The sequence below is a fragment of the Aethina tumida genome, chromosome 6, assembly GCF_024364675.1.
Source record: "Aethina tumida isolate Nest 87 chromosome 6, icAetTumi1.1, whole genome shotgun sequence".
NCBI classification, from domain to species: domain Eukaryota; kingdom Metazoa; phylum Arthropoda; class Insecta; order Coleoptera; family Nitidulidae; genus Aethina; species Aethina tumida.
The window spans coordinates 18,799,404-18,818,201 of record NC_065440.1 but is presented as its reverse complement, the minus strand read 5'-3'; the positions used below and the strand labels follow the sequence as shown (position 1 = coordinate 18,818,201).

At 36.6% G+C, this 18,798-nt stretch overlaps 5 protein-coding genes across 5 annotated transcripts in view; 4 read left to right on the top strand and 1 right to left on the bottom strand.

Moving 5' to 3' along the window:
• The window catches only part of LOC109597826 (flotillin-2-like), a 76,690-nt gene that overhangs the window by 12,436 nt on the left and 45,456 nt on the right, over positions 1–18,798 (bottom strand). The window lies entirely within an intron of this gene.
• On the top strand, positions 97–2,206 carry LOC109606586 (glucose dehydrogenase [FAD, quinone]-like). Its single transcript, XM_049968552.1, has 3 exons — positions 97–468; positions 528–976; positions 1,032–2,206. Exons 1-3 carry the CDS (start codon positions 178–180, stop codon positions 2,149–2,151), a joined length of 1,860 nt encoding a protein of 619 aa, XP_049824509.1. The 5' UTR covers positions 97–177; the 3' UTR covers positions 2,152–2,206.
• Positions 2,618–4,812, top strand: LOC109607284 (glucose dehydrogenase [FAD, quinone]). Its single transcript, XM_049968547.1, has 3 exons — positions 2,618–2,836; positions 2,884–3,021; positions 3,066–4,812. Exons 1-3 carry the CDS (start codon positions 2,669–2,671, stop codon positions 4,620–4,622), a joined length of 1,863 nt encoding a protein of 620 aa, XP_049824504.1. The 5' UTR covers positions 2,618–2,668; the 3' UTR covers positions 4,623–4,812.
• Positions 6,468–12,738, top strand: LOC109607286 (glucose dehydrogenase [FAD, quinone]). The gene is made up of 4 exons (XM_020023794.2): positions 6,468–6,743; positions 10,392–10,813; positions 10,868–11,118; positions 11,172–12,738. The coding sequence occupies exons 2-4, from the start codon at positions 10,467–10,469 to the stop codon at positions 12,524–12,526; spliced, it is 1,953 nt and encodes a 650-aa protein (XP_019879353.2). The 5' UTR covers positions 6,468–6,743; positions 10,392–10,466; the 3' UTR covers positions 12,527–12,738.
• Positions 13,893–18,636, top strand: LOC109597822 (glucose dehydrogenase [FAD, quinone]). The gene is made up of 8 exons (XM_020013598.2): positions 13,893–14,199; positions 14,921–16,088; positions 16,368–16,628; positions 16,790–17,105; positions 17,159–17,401; positions 17,453–17,772; positions 17,829–18,082; positions 18,139–18,636. The coding sequence occupies exons 2-8, from the start codon at positions 15,933–15,935 to the stop codon at positions 18,458–18,460; spliced, it is 1,872 nt and encodes a 623-aa protein (XP_019869157.2). The 5' UTR covers positions 13,893–14,199; positions 14,921–15,932; the 3' UTR covers positions 18,461–18,636.

The following is an 18,798-nucleotide window of genomic DNA, read 5'->3' as shown; positions in this document are numbered from 1 at the left end:
TACGAAAGTTGAACGAACCCAATTAACTGTGAACGTTGGAACGACCGATTACCTCTGCGTCAGTCCAACACTGTACAGCCATAACTTCTGTGTCATAAGTTTTTATGCATGAAGCCATTCCATGCTCTAAGCCGGTTTAAAAACTAGCGCATTAGTATTCGTTTGTGTCGTGGAAAAATGGACGGTTTGTTGCAACTGAACAACTCGTGCCCGGGTGGCGTTAATGGGCTGCCCGGACAATTGTTTATGACTATGTTGAACGTGTTGGTTAACGCACAGTGCACTTTGGATTTTAAAAACGAATATCCTGAAGATTATAGTGATAAACTGAAGGATTTGGAAGAGTTCGATTACATTGTGGTTGGATCTGGTGCGTCTGGTTCAGCTGTGGCCAATAAACTCACTGAGAACAATATCTACAAGGTTTTGGTACTAGAATCTGGTGGTTTACCCTCAACCACCAGCGAAGTAAGTAATTGAACTTCAATTTTTGTAAAGGGTAATCAATAAGTGAATGAAAATTGCAGATTCCTAGCTTGTTGTTCAGCCTTCAAGGCACGAACGAGGACTGGCAATATAGTACGGTACCAAAGTCAGGAAATTGCGAAGGCTTTAAGGGAAAATCATGTGCAGTGCCCAGAGGAAAGCTTCTAGGAGGAAGCACCTCTATAAATGCCATGTTATATGTAAGGGGCAACAAAAGAGACTACGACAATTGGGCGGAACTGGGAAATCCTGGTTGGGATTGGGACAGCGTCCTGAAGATTTACAAGTCGTTTGAAAACGTTCCTGATGACCACAATGGAGTGAATAGGTATGGGAAAGGAGGTTTTCTGGATTTGGACAGGTACATTTCCACACATCCTTTAAGAGGTACTATAAGGAATGCAGCAGGAGAACTTGGTTATGAAACTATGTCTTCTGAACCGAATTTGGGGTACTTTGAGGCTTTGACCATCATCAAAAATGGTATCAGGTAATTTTTGTCTAATTACAACACTAATAAAATCAAATAAATTGTAATATTTTAGACAAAACTCAGCGAAATCATTCCTAGGCAAGATCAAAAACAGAAAGAACCTCTATGTATCACTAAACAGTCACGTAAACAAGTTAGTACTGAAGGATAAAATATGTAAAGGAGTAGTAGTTAAAATAGGCTCAGAAACTAAAACAATCCTAGCTAGAAAGGAAGTGATTTTATCTGCAGGTGCCATAAACACTCCTCAAATTTTAATGTTATCAGGAATCGGACCTAAATCACATTTAGAGGAACGAGGGATCGATCTGGTACAAGATTTGAAAGTGGGAGAAAACTTGCAAGATCACTTGTTCTATCCGGGCTTCATGTTTAAACTACACCCCAAAACTGTGCCCCAGTTTCATCCGCTTCATGCTATCGATGAGATGTACAGATACTTCATGTATAGGGATGGTGAAATGGGCACAATATCCTTGACCAACTTCCTAGGCTTCATCAATACGAAAAAGAATTCACGTTATCCAAACTTGGAGCTTCATCACGTGTTTCAAGGGCAAAACGACCGTTACCTCTTGCCGGAAATGATCAGAGCTGGTTCATATGACGATGCGATCGCAGCAGCCCAAGTGGAGGCCAACAAAGAGGCACCAACCGCCAACTTTTATCCCATTTTATTGAACCCCAAGTCCAGAGGAAGGATAACTCTGAAGAGCAACGATCCACAGGACAAACCTTTGATCGACCTCAACCTCCTCGACGACAAAGAAGACGAAGAAGTTCTCTTGGAAGGCATAAGATACTCGGAAAAGATGCTACGTACCAAAAACTTTAGTAAACATCATCCGCAAATCGTCGACTTGGACATCCCGAACTGTCGCGAGTTTGAGTTCCAATCGGACGACTATTACAAGTGCGCCTTGCGAAATTTGGGTACGACCCTCTTCCACCCGGTGGGAACGTGCAAAATGGGTCCTCACACTGATAATGCTTCGGTGGTGGACTCGAGACTGAGAGTGCACGGTGTGGGACATTTGAGGGTGGTGGATGCTTCCATTATGCCTTTGATAACTAGTGGAAACACTATGGCGCCATCCATCATGATTGGGTTTAAAGGTGGCGAAATGATTTTGGAGGATGCCCACCACAAAGTTGGCCACATGGAGCTGTGATCTTTTATTTATTATTGTAAAATTTTTGATTAGAATAAATTGATCTATTAGTGGATTTTGTCTTTTCTTTAATGGTCTTTCATATTATTATTTCATAGTCAATAAATAAGTGCTAAGTACCTAAGTTTAGGTGTTTATTTAAACAATATTCTGCATAAGTAATCCATTATTTTAGAAGAAAGTAATTTATTAATACGTCAAGACTTTCTTTTAATGAATTTTTAATCTTGATTGTGGGTTCTGTAACCTTATAGTTTAACTACTCGATAATAGATGACACTGTACAACTATAGTTCCGTAGTTATTTTAATTATTTCGAATATATCCTTTTATTTTATTGGATAAAACGTATTCTAAATGTTGAAATAATATATAAACTATTATAATGACCATTATAATTAAAATCTAAACAGGAGTTTCCATGTGATGTGCGTACTAAATATTCTTACTTAGGACAGTTGTCAAAATTTATACCATTGTCATATCTAAATTGTGGGTACTAAATTCGTAGTTTAAGATGCCGGAGGTCGATCAAATTTCTGGTATCGTCGAGTACGACCTGTCCAACCTGAAGGGCGCAGTCGCCACCGCCTTCATGTTACTTTTGAGCAGCCTGTTCCAACATGTCGTTGAAATCGGAGACACCACCAAATATCCGAGTGATTCCAGCAAACTTCTCTTAGAAGTGAGTCGGATTTTTTGATCCATCAGTTATTGACGTGAATTTTGCAGATGGAGAATCCTGTTTATGATTTTATAATAGTTGGTGGAAGTACCGCTGGTTGTTCCTTGGCCAACAGACTAACGGAGCAGCCCAACTGGTCGGTTTTGATACTCGAAGCGGGCTCCTACCCGTCACCAGCTTCAGAAGTAACATTTTCCCTCGTTTAAACCTTCAACTAACTTTTTCTTAGGTTCCAGGATTGTACTACAGCCTCCTGAACGAAGGGCACAAGTACAAGGTGAAGGAGCAGAACAAAACTTGTTTAGGCACGAACGTAAAAACGTGCACGATAACCGGTGGGAATGCACTGGGTGGACGCAGCACCATAAACAACATGATCTATGCCAGAGGGGCGTTGGAGAACTACGACCACTGGGCTTACGGCACCTGGAAAGGTGCTTTGGTGCAACGAGCCTTTGATGAAATGGAAGAAAATCTAAACTTGACAGTCAACCATTATGAAGACGACACCAAGAAGATGTTGTACGAGTTGTACGCTGAGGCGGGGCACAAAAGGGAGAACTACGTTGGAGTGACTGATCATTACGTCATGATAAAGGATGGAAGTCGGCTTAATATGGCTGAGGTGTTTTTGAACCCAATCAAAAACAGGAAGAATCTAATTGTGAGCCTCAACTCGGAGGTGATCAAGGTGAACATCGAGAAGCATCGGCAAGTTGAGGGGGTGGACGTCTACATTAATGGGATTAAACGCACCATAGGTGTACGAAAAGAGGTCATACTAACTGCTGGTCCGGTGCAAAACCCCAAACTACTACTATTAAGTGGAGTGGGTCAAAGGATGTACCTGGTGAAACGGAACATTAAAATGAAATCAGAATTGAAAGGCATAGGAATGAATTTGCAACTACACTTAGGTTTGCCCTTGTTCATTTCGTACACGGCTTGTCCGGATTTGGAGCCGGATGAAACTTGCGACAAGGACATCTACGACGAGTTCGAACGCCTATCCGACATCTACGAGTACGTGATGCACAGGCGAGGCAATCTGAGCACGTTGGTGGCGCAGGATTTCGTTACCTACATCAACAGCAGGCACGTCGGGGTTACATGCCCGGACATAGGCCTCTATCACACCCACTTCCCGGTGAAAGATCCAAAGCTGGACGAGGTTCTGATAGACTTACACATGGCTCCACTCACCAGACGGCGCCTAATGCTGGAGAACGAGCGCAAATCCATTCTTCTCTTAACCATCGCCTTGTTAAACCCGGAGAGTCGAGGACAGGTTTACCTGAACGACACCCACTACGAAGGAGACCCAGTCGTTGACACCATGATGTTCTCGGACGAGTCCAACAAAGACTTCCGTTCCCTCTACAAGGCTTTCGACCACGTGGTTAATTTAACGGAAACCTCAGTTTTGAAGTCGAGGAACGCCACTCTGGTGGACATAGACGTGCCCCACTGCCGCAATTTTAAGTTCTGCACCCCTCACTACGTCAAATGCTACATTAGGAGCATGATTACGATCAGGAAGAGCGTATGTTGCACCACAAAAATGGGGCACTTGAACAACCATTTCGCTGTGGTGGACGTGAAGATGAGGGTGTTGAAGATTAAAGGGCTGAGGGTTGGGGACAGCAGTGTTATGCCCACCATCACCTTCGAGAACACCATGTCCAGCGATGCTATGTTTGGTTATCGGCTGGGGGAGATCATCAAGGGCGATTGGCTGGAGGATTACCACTCGGAGTTTACCATTAACGACACCGAAGTTCATTGAAAAAATTTGGCAATTTTCGTACAAAATTTGGACGAGATTTTGAAGGTTTCTCAATTAATTAACATGATTTCGAAGGTGACGTTTCCAAATTTGTCTATTGTCATCGTTTTGTGGATTAATAGGAATGATCCATCCTACGAAGGTTGTTTGTTGACTAAGGCTTGTTTATTAAATTATATAATGACAATTATCCAAATTGTTTGCAACGAAATTTACAAATACTACGAGCTGAAACACACGTAGGTATGTGCGTTCTGCTTTCACTTTTCTGGGGTCCAATTCAATCTGATTCAGGCGATTTTTCGCCATCGAAACACACAAAAAAAACTGATCCAATCCAATGTATCGAAATTAGTTTAAACACTGTGCACATGTAGAAAAGTGAGTTTCGTAAGCCGATTGTGGATTAAAATATGTCTCAAACGTTATTTGAATAATTTAATGGGTGACGACATTAAAATGCATGATGCATTGTTCATATTAACGGCGACAAAGTTATTATATTAGTTGATGGATCGCAGTTATCGAAACGTTGCAAAATTTGCGGTTTATCAATATCATTTAACTGTGCTTAATTATCATAGTAGCTCAATTAGAAATTTTTTGATCTCGATTACACGTTACATAATAAATGTTGCGATAAGTATATTTTATGGGACTTTTAAATGCATTTATGAGGAAAATCATATTTATAACTTGGGTAACCTAATGTTTATATTAAAACACGAAATTAAATATTTACATACATTTTTAAGCAAGACGTAAATCTTATCTTCATTCAGTTTTGTACCTATGTTATCTCTGAATTTGGCAAACGTAAAGAAAGTGAAAATATTAATAGTATTTAAATTTGAAGAAAGTTGCTGATTAATACAAAAACCTGAAAGTTTAGGAATAGTATTATTAATAAATTTTAAAAATCATTCTTCTGTTTTATAATTATTACACAAAAAATATCACTTTTACAGAAAATAAATATGAAAGTTTAGGGGAAGATTTACGCATAATGTTAATGTTAAAATTAATGTCCAATTAGTTTCACAGAAATGACAATAAAATTTTAAGAACAGATATAAAATATACATTGTACAATACATAATAATTAAACTTAAATGAATAATAAATATGCATGATATTTAACAATCTAGTATAAACTGTAACCTATGTAATATTATTATTCAAAAAAAAATAAGTTTTACATAATATTAATATGAAAACTTAAGGAAATATATACTTATAATATTTAATAATTTTTGAAAGCTTTAAACAGTTTAATAAAAATTATTATTAAAAAAATTCAATTAGTTTTACAGAAAATAAACATGGAAGGTTAAGTAAAGATATACAATGTATAATATTTAATAATTTGTGATAAACTTTAAACTGTTTAATAAATATTATTATACAAAAAATTTAATTAGGTTTACAGAATATAATCGTAAAATTTTAAGAAAATATATACCACGCATAATATACATAAGTGTTTAATAAATATTATTGTACAAAAAATTCAATTATTTTTACAGAAAATAAATATAAAAGTATAAATATTTAAATATAATATTTAATTATTTTTGATAAACATTAAACTGTTACACAGAAACTAAATATGATTTAAGAAAAGATATACAATGTGTAATTAATAATTATATTTATGTATATTTAATAATTAATAATTAATAATAATAATAAATTGTTAAATTTTAGATAAAATAAATATTCGTATACAAAAAATCAACGAGAAATTTATCAAGGAATAATTGAAGAGTTGCATAAGTGTTAAAAGTCCTGAGACAAATTAACTAACGTCCATTGATAATTGCACGCTAATTAATTAGATTTCCAACCGACCTGGATCAATTTCTTCAATGGTAATTCACTAATTACCATAAAACCATTAATTCTTCACTGAACAGGTACAAAGGAAGAGGGAGTCTTAAACGCAACCTGCCGAAGAAACGGCCTCCAGTTCGACTCTTAAAACCGTACAGACCGGATCGCTTTCACTTAAGGTTTTTTGTTTTCGAAAATTTTTAGTGTGATGTGCAAAGGACTGCCGACGATATAGTTTGAAAAGTGACCAGTGCAACGAAGGGGGGAGGTCAAAAATAAAAAAATTAAGTGAGTACCAAAGGAAAATAATTTAGTTTAAGTCTGTACCTTTTTGGTTTTGCAAAAATATTCGTACCTGCAAACAAAAGACAAAGGATTAATACACATTGCAACTGTGACATTTGTTTGAATTACTCTATTTTTTGCTCAGTTCAACATTCACCGACTTTCAATGCGAACGCCGCAGCATTAAAAAAATGCGCCGATCTAGTTTACATTCACTGGTGTGCCTTACCAAACGGAAAATTAATTTGCACTTCTCACATAAATCGAATAAAATAAATTATAATTTTATGGGTGAAATGGATGTTTGCGTTTTTTTGTTACTTTCACAGTCGAATTTTAATTGATACGAACGGAAGAAAGCGCATTATGTAAATGTGGGATCGTTTAAAAACCCACTCTGTCAAGGTTTATGATCGATGACATCAGGATCATGGTTTTTTATGTACTTCGGATCTTTTCACATGAATCTTAATCGAAAGTCCTTAAAGCTTTTATAATTTCTCTGATGTACTCGTATTTTTGGAAATAAGGTTCTGAATAAAAAAGTATTTTTAGACTATTTTTGGGAATTATAAAAGTTTATTTCAAAAAATATATTTAATTTTATTTTTTAACTGTATTTTTTAAGTAACGTACTTTTATTTTTAATTTTTAGTTGAATGTGTATTTTATGAATTAAGAGTTATTTTGAATATTTTAGTATAAATAAAAGCTTTCTAATATTATTAATTATCAATTATTAGCATTATTTTATGAACCAATCAATTTCAAGTATTAAAGGTTAAGTTCCTAAATAAAAGAGTGAAATATTTCATTAAATATAAACTGTACAATAATTACAAAGCTTTATTTTGAATATTTTCGTACAAATGGGAGCTTTCAAATATTATTAATTGTCAATTATTAGTAATATTTTATGAAACAGCCAATTCCAAGTATTAAAAGTTAAGTTCCTAAGGAAAATAGTGAAATATTTCAATAAATATAAACTGTACAATAATTACAAAGCTTTATTTTGAATATTTTTGTACAAATGGGAGCTTTCAAATATTATTAATTGTCAATTATTAGCAATATTTTATGAAACCGCTAATTTCAAGTATTAAAGGTTAAGTTCCTAAGGAAAAGAGTGAAATATTTCATTAAATATAAACTGTACAATAATTAAAAAGCTTTATTTTGAATATTTTAGTACAAATGAGAGCTTTCAAATATTACTAATTGTCAATTATTAGCAATATTTTATGAAACCGCTAATTCCAAGTATTAAAGGTTAAGTTCCTAAGGAAAAGAGTGAAATATTTCATTAAATATAAACTGTATAATAATTAAAAAGCTTTATTTTGAATATTATAATACAAATGAGAGCTTTCAAATATTATTAATTGTCAATTATTAGCAATATTTTATGAAACAGCCAATTTCAAGTATTAAAGGTTAAGTTCCTAAGGAAAAGAGTGAAATATTTCAATAAATATAAACTGTACAATAATTACAAAGCTTTATTTTGAATATTTTCGTACAAATGGGAGCTTTCAAATATTATTAATTGTCAATTATTAGCAATATTTTATGAAACAGCCAATTTCAAGTATTAAAGGTTAAGTTCCTAAGGAAAAGAGTGAAATATTTCATTAAATATAAACTGTATAATAATTAAAAAGCTTTATTTTGAATATTATAATACAAATGAGAGCTTTCAAATATTATTAATTGTCAATTATTAGCAATATTTTATGAAACAGCCAATTTCAAGTATTAAAGGTTAAGTTCCTAAGGAAAAGAGTGAAATATTTCAATAAATATAAACTGTACAATAATTACAAAGCTTTATTTTGAATATTTTCGTACAAATGGGAGCTTTCAAATATTATTAATTGTCAATTATTAGCAATATTTTATGAAACAGCCAATTTCAAGTATTAAAGGTTAAGTTCCTAAGGAAAAGAGTGAAATATTTCATTAAATATAAACTGTACAATAATTAAAAAGCTTTATTTTGAATATTTTAGTACAAATGAGAGCTTTAAAATATTATTAATTGTCAATTATTACCAATATTTTATGAAACAGTCAATTTCAAAAATTAAAGGTCAAGTTCCCAAGGAAAAGAGTGAAATATTTCATTAAATATAAACTGCACAATAATTAAAAATCTTTATTTTGAATATTTTAGTACAAATGAGAGCTTTCAAATATTACTAATTGTCAATTATTATCAATATTTTATGAAACAGCCAATTTCAAGTATTAAAGGTTAAGTTCCTAAGGAAAAGAGTGAAATATTTCATTAAATATAAACTGCACAATAATTAAAAATCTTTATTTTGAATATTTTAGTACAAATGAGAGCTTTCAAATATTACTAATTGTCAATTATTATCAATATTTTATGAAAAAGCCAATTTCAAGTATTAAAGGTTAAATTCCTAAGGAAAAAAAGTGAAATATTTCATTAAATATAAACTATACAATAATTACAAAGCATTATTTTGAATAGTTTGGTACAAATGAGAGCTTTCAAATATTATTAATTCACTTTTTTAGTTTTAATTACTACATTTACTTTATAGCTTTAAAGCTTCAAAGCTTTTTCCACGTTTAATTTAATGTTTCAGCAAGGAATTGTGCATCTTAATTTATGACCAAACAAAGAAAATATTTCCCAGCTTAAAAAATAATCACATTGGGACAGTTCACAGAAACAATTTATCTATTTATTGTTGCCCTTGACGGATTTCTAAACATTTTATCATTACCAAACAATGAAAATTAAATATGAATACATAATACAATTTCCTGGATCTGAATTCTGAATGGAATTTTGTAAGACGCGTGGTTTTTGCGTAAATTATTAGTTGCCCAGTCATCGATCGTGTCGTAAATCGACAATTAGGCAACGTATTAATTCCAAAGATCGTAACTTTCTAACTAGTTGACCAAACGCACTTGCGACATCCACCATTTTTTCATTTTCGAAGATCCACATCCCGTCCGAATTCGTTCCCAGCCCGTTAATACGTTTGCCCAGCCGATGTTAAAATCTCGGTTACGACAGAAGACAAATAAAGTAATTGGTCCGTGAACTTGGAACGAGACATTAGATTATCTAACACATCTGAAAACTGTTTTGATGTTATTTAATAAAGAAAATTACACATGGACGTCCACACGTAAAAGTATGTCAGTAGTAAATGTTGTGCCTTATGTAACAATCTGTCTGCTTCACTTACCAACAAGAGATTATTATGGTAATCATTAACACGTCCATGTGCAAAACAAAACAAACAATTTCTAGTACCAAAAAGTGCTTTCATAATTTTTGCATTTGCTGCCCGTTTATTGCAAAATTTTAATAAACAAATGGCATCAATTTCGTTCCAATCATGCAACTTGGCGAAGTAGTAAAACACATAAGTATAAATAAATACTAATTATCTAACGAGTTTTTCCAGACCGCATTGTTTAAATATTGCATATTTACACAAAGCTATGGCAATCCCTAAATTATTACCTTTCCCACAAATATAAATATATTTATTTATGATGAATATATAACACGTTAATTTATTCCTTAAATACCATAAAATTATTTAAATAAGCCTCCCAAAAAAATTAAGCAATCCGCTCTCACGCAGTTTTCACTTTCAGTACCGAGGATGAGGTAGTACCGAAACCGCAGCCACACACACTGAACTAGTCACAAGCTAATCCAAAAAAGAAAAAATGGCAATCGTCTTACCGACGGTGATTGCGACGGCAATAAAGGCGGCGATCGCCCTGATAGGCGCCGGCAAAATAACGGTACTGCCCTTTTTGGTGGCGTCGATTGCGTACTTTCACTACGATCAATTCGACCCCGAGAACCGGCCTTTGGACCGACAGCCGGAGGCGAAGTACGACTTTATCGTGGTCGGGGCTGGGTCTGCGGGAGCAGTGGTGGCGAATCGATTGAGCGAGATTGAGAACTGGAAGGTTTTGTTGCTGGAAGCTGGCGGGCACGAGACGGAAATCACGGACGTACCTATTTTGAGTTTGTACCTTCACAAGAGCAAGCTCGACTGGGGTTACAAGTAAGTGCAGTAGTACCACCAACCAATACTTGTTCTAAATTGCTTTGTTTTCAGGACGGAACCACAGGAAACTGCATGCCAGGCCATGATCGAAAACCGATGCAGTTGGACCAGAGGAAAAGTACTTGGAGGCTCCAGCGTCTTAAACACCATGTTGTACGTCAGAGGGAACAAAAGAGACTTCGACAGATGGGCCGATTTCGGAAACTACGGTTGGAGTTTCGCAGACGTTTTGCCTTACTTCAAGAAAAGCGAGGATCAACGAAATCCTTACTTAGCCAAGGATCGTGTTAATCACGCAACCGGTACGACCGTCCATTTTCTACCTTTCAGTATTTAACCTTTTGATTAATTTTAGGTGGTTACTTGACGGTACAAGACAACCCGTACAACACACCCATTGGAGTGGCTTTCCTGGAGGCTGCCCAAGAAATGGGCTACGAAATACGAGACATAAACGGCTACCAACAAACTGGTTTTGCCCTGTACCAATTTACAATGCGAAGAGGCACCAGATGTAGTACCTCCAAAGCCTTCCTACGACCGGTACGACTCAGGAACAATCTTCACATATCCCTTTTCTCCCACGTAACCAAAGTATTGATTGATCCAACCACAAGGCGAGCCTTCGGAGTCGAGTACATCAAAAATGGACAAAAACAAGTGGTACTGGCAAGGAAGGAGGTGATTCTTTCAGGTGGTGCCATTAATACCCCACATCTGTTGATGTTGAGTGGAATTGGGCCTGCCGAACATCTTCAAGAGAAAGGAATTAATGTGATCCACGATTCGCCTGGTGTCGGAGAGAACTTACAAGATCACATCGCTGTGGGAGGTGTCACTTTCTTAATTGATCACCCAATTAGTCTTGTCATCAATCGTTTGGTCAATTTGAACACCGCATTGAGATACGCCATCAAAGAAGACGGTCCACTGACGTCCAGCATCGGTTTAGAAGCAGTCGGGTTCATCAACACCAAATATGCGAATCAATCTGACGATTGGCCCGACATGGAGTTCATGTTGACGAGTACTTCAACCGCTGCAGACGGTGGTACTCAAGTTAAGCATGCCCATGGATTAACGGACGAATTTTACAACGAAGTCTTCTCCAGCATCAACTACAAGGACACCTTCGGTATATTCCCGATGATGCTGAGGCCCAAGAGTCGAGGTCAAATTAAACTGAAGACCAACAATCCTTTGGACTATCCACTATTATACCACAACTACCTAACCCATCCTCATGATGTGAATGTGCTGAGGGAAGGCGTTAAAGCTGCCGTGGCTTATGGACAAACCGAAGCGTTGAAACGTTTCGGCGCCCGCCTTCACAGCGTACCGGTACCAAAGTGCAAACACCTCCCTCCTTACACCGATGAGTACTGGAACTGCTTCATCCGTCAGTACACCTTGTCTATCTACCACTACTCGTGCACAGCCAAAATGGGGACGCAACAAGACCCTTACGCCGTAGTAGATCCTGAACTGAGGGTCTACGGGGTGTCAGGCTTGAGAGTCATAGACGCCTCCATAATGCCGACCATAACGAACGGCAACATCAACGCACCGGTCATCATGATCGGCGAGAAGGGGGCGGATTTGATCAAGGGCTACTGGCTGAGGCCGCAGGTTGGCAAAAGAAGGAGACGAAGGGAGATATTTTACAACGCGAAAATCGTAGACACGGGTAACTCTAGTGTTGTTGTTTGAGGCGTTTTACGAATGCTTTTATTTATTTGTGTCGTTTGTATATATAGTATTGATGCCATTAAGTCTTAGTTGCGCGTGTGGAAAATAGTCACTAGTCTACGATTTGCTCAGTTTAAGTGGTTAGTTGAGTAAGGCTCTTTATTTTTTTTTGTACCATTTGTTTTTGTAAATATTGTTTTTATATTTTTATAAATAAAACTGTTTATATTTAATTGTCTTATTTATTATCCATTAAATAAGGTGTATTAGAAGTTGCCTACTTTTAAGCTGATAAAATTTTATAGATTTCTATAAAATTATGCATGGTAAATACACTGTAAAAATCAATTACAAACACAACTTGCGATAATGGTATTATAATATAGGCAACACAGTTAACGCCAATCAAATAGGCGGGAAAAATTATAAACACATTAATTATTCAACTGTGTGAATTTATAATACTAACAACAAAAACAAAGAACGACATGATGATTTTTAATTCAAACGTGAATTGCGTAATAAAGCTTTCATTTTTTTCTTATGAACGGAATTTAAGGAAGAGAAAGGTTGAATTTTATACTTTGGAGATAATTATTTAATGGCAAATTAATTGTGGATTATAAAAGATTGCATGGCTATTTTTAGACAGGGTCATAAAGGTTGAACATTTTTATAATTGTTTTATTAATTAATGTGAGAACATTATAATATAGTTAATTATCTATTTTTTGTTTAATGTAATAAATATATAAATTATAAAAAATATAATAATAATATTTAAGTATAAGTGAACTATAAAAAAACTTACAATAAATTAATTTACTACTTACTACTTACTTAAAGTTATTTATTTATTTATAATTTAATACTATTTTAATATATTAAAAAAAATAAAATATATAAAAATATACAAGAAATATATTTGTTTTTTAATTTAAAAATATCAGCTGTATAAAAATTGATTAATAAAAATAAATAGTAATAATGTGACAACATAAATTCATTTTAAAGTTAATTATTAAAAATATATACGTAAAAAGAACCCAATATTTATTGTTGTAGTTATTTATTTATTTTTATACTATTTTAATATATTAGAAAATAAATAAAATATGTAAGTATGCAAGTAAGATATTCTGAAGACCAACCCAATATCATTACGACCTAAACTACAAAGCCAAACTTGGCACAGTTTTCTTCCACATAACTAACCCATTTGAAACAAGTTTCCGAGATTCATCTCGACCGAAGAAGCCAAACCCGCAGCCGGGATTTCACTTCGTCGAATCAATAAGAAAAATTGTCATTCATTATTTCACTTTCACTCAATTAATAAAAGATTAAATTGCACGAAGAAAAAAAACAAAAAAAAAGCATCAATTGACGGGTCTATTGTCCGCACTCTGGGAGTGAAAATCGTCCGAAGTGTGGCACCCTCGAGGCGAGTGCGACGTGACTCGAAATTCGTACTTTTCGTACCAAAATTCACGTGTTGCTTTCGTTTTTTTCGTCCCCGTGAAATTTCACCGTGCGGCGCACCGTACGCGGCTGGTGGGAACGCGTCAGTCGAAGGAAAACGTGCGGTCAAACACAACATCTCGAGGAGTTGGTGCTGTTTTTCCCCGGATTTTTGAGTGTCGCAGTTTATTCAGTTATTCGAGGAGTACACGATGATTGTCAGGGGCCAAAAGGTAAGAAAAAATCGTTTTTAAGTGTCTTGACTTGGATGTGAATTGGAGTGATGTGTGGAGAAAGTTGAGATAAGTTGTTACAAAAATTAAATTCGTATGTGATAAGGAATGTGCTGGGCATTTTAGGTCGAAGTAGTTTTGTGATTTAGCAACTCTAGTGACTTTATTTGTTACGTTCCAAGCCAAGAACTCTTAACGGGACTAAACTACAGTTTTTAAAACAATGAATCAGTCCATATCGTTGAGGATTTTCAAGGAAAAGTGTCGTAACTTTAACCAAAATATTCAGCATTTCATCACAAGAAGATTCAAATTTATTAACAATAAATGTCACTTTAACTTACACAATTACGAAACTAGATTTCTAAAAGAAAACATTTAAATAATTAAAAAAATTAAGTAAGTAATCTAGCCTCTCATTACTAAACAATCGTAAAAAAGGCAAAGAAAGCGCACCCATATTTTCGTGTGTGCAACTTTCACAACCAGCACTTGATTATTAATTGATGATGCTGCACTTTCTCCCAAAAAAAGTAAAAATCAACGGGCCAAAAACTCAATTGAAGGGACAAAATTTGTCTTCAGCCAAGTTCAAGGTACCGCTCAATTAGCTGAACCGCGGAATTAATCAACGTGAAAGTCATACAGTGGCGGAGAAACGTGCATTTCATTTATATAACAGATGCCGTAACCGAATTAACATACAATCCACGTTTTGCAGATTGCGTTCCGTGCCTGGTGAGGGCGATGGGAAGATCGGACCCGGGCACCAAACAGATCTGGACGCAGGACAAGTACAAAACAGAGGAGCTACGACCGAAAGTCAACGTCAAAAACAAGCCGGGCTACTACACGACACCGAACGACAAGTACAACTCCAATTTCCACAAGCACAAGGAGTCCACGCAGTTCGAATACATACGTCACAACTTGTACATCAAGTCTGCAGTGGGGAACAATCAGGCGTTGAGGTTCCAGGTCAAGAAGATCAGCTTCAGAAACTACACCCCCAAGATACTCGACCAGGAAGTGAATCTGGGCATGTGGATGTGAACATTTGTGATGGTGATTGTTAGTTTTGGTACAAATAACTTGGATTAATGCTAATACTGGACTCTCAAATAGTGATTTGAAGAGTTTTTGAAACATGCAAGTTTGCAAGTCTGAAATTTGGTGAGAAACTTCAGAAGAACAAAACCACATCACAATACAAACCTGAATCGTACCTCAGAGCTAGTCCTGAACCTTCAAATAGTGAGTTGAAGACTTTTTAAAGTAGTTTTAAGGCTTAAAATTGGCAAGTACGTTTATAAGAATCACTACAACGAATCTACAAACTAAAACATCATAATACTAAATTGGACCAGTCCTCAAAGCTAATTCTGGATTTTCAAGTAGTAATTTGATGACTTTTTTGAGTAGTTTCAAATTTTATAACGTCCAGACGAGTCTAAAATTTGTCAGAAACATTCGGAAAAGACACCAAAGTCAATCTACAAACAAAGACCCATCAAAACACCAATTTGAATCGGACCCCAAAGCTAATCCTGGACATCCAATTGGTGACTTGAAGATTTTCCGGAGTAGTTCCAAGTCTCCAAATTCTCAAGGATTTTCCCCAAGAGCTAGCAGAACAAACGTGTAAAATAAACCTTATCAAAAGTAGGTTTTTCGAGGACACCAAGAGCATCTTTCGGCTTGAGTGCAAATTTTGATGTGCGTTAGACAGCGCCATGTTATCGGCGCTGGGACACGTGGCCCACGTGGCCGTCGGATTGGCCGGCAGCCCGTTCACCATTCTGGGATTGGTGCCGATCTTCGCCGCCGGACTGGCGTTCATGAAGTACGTGGACGTCGATCCCGAAACGCATCCCGTCAACGTTAAACATGTGAGTCTTGTTGCCGTGTTATCCAATTGGAAAAAGGTGCACGCAACCACTTTCGTTTTGTTGGTGCAATATGGGCTTGTTTTCTAATAATGATAAATGATTGTGCAAGTGCATGAACTGTGCTGAAGAGTTTGCTGAATTGATAAAATGTCAACGTTGCAATAACGTTGCAAAACAACATTTGAAATTGCTTCAAATGTGAAATTTTCAAGTAATAAAAGCTTTATTTTGTTAGTTGTATCTTTTCATAAACACGAAGTTGTAAATCTTCCCTTGCAGATTCTTCCAGAATATGACTTTATCGTGGTGGGTGGAGGATCAGCCGGAGCTGTGGTGGCATCCCGATTGTCAGACATAGCAAATTGGACGGTACTGCTTCTGGAAGCTGGAGGAGACGAGAACGAAATCTCCGACATACCTTCCCTGGCCGGTTACACTCAGATGTCCCAAATGGATTGGATGTATCAGACGTCTCCACCGGGGGAGTCACCCTATTGTCTAGCCATGATCGGCGACCGTTGCAACTGGCCAAGAGGCAAGGTAACCCAATTGTTGTTACGCCAATGCGAAGATTCGGTCGAGCGGTATCGCAACATCTCGTACAATCGCAGTGAAAGTAACCAATGTTTGTTTTAACAAACATCTGCATGTCTAATTACAACCGTAAATCCATTTGATCCCGTCACTTTCTCTCCCACCAGGTGCTGGGCGGATCGAGCGTTCTCAACGCCATGATCTACATACGGGGCAACCGAAGGGATTATGACTATTGGGAGGCGCAGGGGAATCCCGGCTGGTCCTACGATGATGTTCTACCTTACTTCTTGAAGTCTGAAGACAATCGTAACCCTTATTTGGCACGCACTAAGTACCACAACACCGGAGGATACTTAACAGTGCAGGAGTCGCCTTGGAGGACACCTCTTTCTATTGCCTTCCTGCAAGCAGGCAAGGAATTGGGTTACGACATCAGGGATTGCAATGGAGAAAAGCAAACTGGCTTCATGTTGTCACAAGGTACCACTAAATAATATTTCGATGTAGCAAAGTTCTAATAATGGATGTTCCAGGTACGATACGAAGAGGTTCCAGATGTTCAACAGCTAAGGCGTTTTTAAGACCGGTAAAAAATAGACCCAACCTCCACATCGCACTGTACTCACAAGTCCACAAAGTACTAATAAATCCAAGTACCAAACAAGCTTACGGAGTACAGTACATGAGGCACAACCGTGTTGGTACGGTACGAGCGAGACGTGAAGTGATTCTTAGTGCCGGTGCCATTGGGTCGCCTCAAATTTTGATGCTTTCAGGTACTGATTCCATATTTCATTTTTATATATTATAGTTTGTGTGTTTTTAAGGTGTTGGACCTAAGGAACACCTCGAGTCGTTCAAAATTCCAGTTTTGAGCGACCTAAAGGTTGGCCACAACATGCAAGACCACGTGGGACTTGGAGGTTTGACTTTTATAGTGGACGATCCGATAACCTTTACAAAATCCAGGTATCAAAGCTTTCCAGTTGCCATGGAGTACATTTTGAACGAAAGGGGGCCTATGACTTCCTTGGGAGGGGTTGAGGGTTTGGCTTTTGTTAACACCAAGTACGCACCCAAGTCAGGAAATTGGCCAGACATTCAGTTCCATTTCGCTCCCTCCAGTGTAAACTCTGATGGCGAACAGGTACCACTTTATCTATAAACAACTTAGTAGACTCTTGTTCAATATTTTTTGTCTAGGTGAAGAAAATTACTGGGCTAAGAGACAGCGTGTTCAACACGGTGTACAAGCCGTTAAAGAACGCGGAAACGTGGACAATTTTACCACTCCTTTTACGTCCCAGAAGTTCCGGCTGGGTCCGGCTGAAGTCCAAAGACCCGAACGTTTATCCGGACATTAACCCCAACTATTTCACGCACAAGGAGGACATACAAATCCTGACGGAAGGCATCAGAATCGCCTTGAACGTTTCGGCCTCCAAAGCCTTCCAACGGTAACCAACCTAATTCGTTTAAAATCTGAACAGTTTGATGGACAATTACGTTTCAGATTCAACTCCCGTCCTCACAAAATCCCGTTTCCGGGTTGCAGGCAGTACGCCTTCGACGCAGACGAGTACTGGGAGTGCGGGATAAGACATTTCACCTTTACTATCTACCATCCGACCTCCACGAATAAAATGGGGCCGGCTTACGACAAAGATGCGGTGGTGGATCCGCGATTGAGGGTGTACGGCATCAAAGGTCTGAGGGTGATCGACGCCTCCATCATGCCGACCATAGTCAGCGGTAACACGAACGCCCCAACCATTATGATCGGGGAGAAAGGGGCGGATTTGGTTAAGGAAGATTGGGGGGTGAAGACGAGATGATTTTTTTGTTTTAACCGGGTATTTATTTTTTATAACTAGTCATGTAGTTGAAATTATTGCATAATTGTTTTTGTAGATGCGATATTTATAATTATGTTATTTTGTGTGCGTCTGTATGTTTTTGTATATTTTTTTGTATATAAACTGATTTCACTCATGTAAAAATATTTTTGTTGTTGAAATTTATATATAATTACTAATTTGGTTACCTGTTTTATAAGCCCCGTTAATTTATTTTTTAATAAATACATTAATTAATATAAATTACATTCATTTCATTAAATTATTTTAGAAAGTCTAGATAGTGCAATAAATATTTAAAGATTAAATGATCAGAT

Coding starts and splice junctions, on each gene's coding strand:
- LOC109606586 (XM_049968552.1), top strand. CDS start 178: ATGGACGGTTTGTTGCAACTGAACAACTCGTGCCCGGGTGGCGTTAAT. Junction 469..527: donor TACCCTCAACCACCAGCGAA/GTAAGTAATTGA, acceptor TGAAAATTGCAG/ATTCCTAGCTTGTTGTTCAG. Junction 977..1,031: donor ATCATCAAAAATGGTATCAG/GTAATTTTTGTC, acceptor GTAATATTTTAG/ACAAAACTCAGCGAAATCAT.
- LOC109607284 (XM_049968547.1), top strand. CDS start 2,669: ATGCCGGAGGTCGATCAAATTTCTGGTATCGTCGAGTACGACCTGTCC. Junction 2,837..2,883: donor CCAGCAAACTTCTCTTAGAA/GTGAGTCGGATT, acceptor TGAATTTTGCAG/ATGGAGAATCCTGTTTATGA. Junction 3,022..3,065: donor ACCCGTCACCAGCTTCAGAA/GTAACATTTTCC, acceptor ACTTTTTCTTAG/GTTCCAGGATTGTACTACAG.
- LOC109607286 (XM_020023794.2), top strand. CDS start 10,467: ATGGCAATCGTCTTACCGACGGTGATTGCGACGGCAATAAAGGCGGCG. Junction 10,814..10,867: donor AAGCTCGACTGGGGTTACAA/GTAAGTGCAGTA, acceptor CTTTGTTTTCAG/GACGGAACCACAGGAAACTG. Junction 11,119..11,171: donor TCGTGTTAATCACGCAACCG/GTACGACCGTCC, acceptor GATTAATTTTAG/GTGGTTACTTGACGGTACAA.
- LOC109597822 (XM_020013598.2), top strand. CDS start 15,933: ATGTTATCGGCGCTGGGACACGTGGCCCACGTGGCCGTCGGATTGGCC. Junction 16,629..16,789: donor GCAACTGGCCAAGAGGCAAG/GTAACCCAATTG, acceptor CTCTCCCACCAG/GTGCTGGGCGGATCGAGCGT. Junction 17,773..17,828: donor TAAACTCTGATGGCGAACAG/GTACCACTTTAT, acceptor TTTTTTGTCTAG/GTGAAGAAAATTACTGGGCT.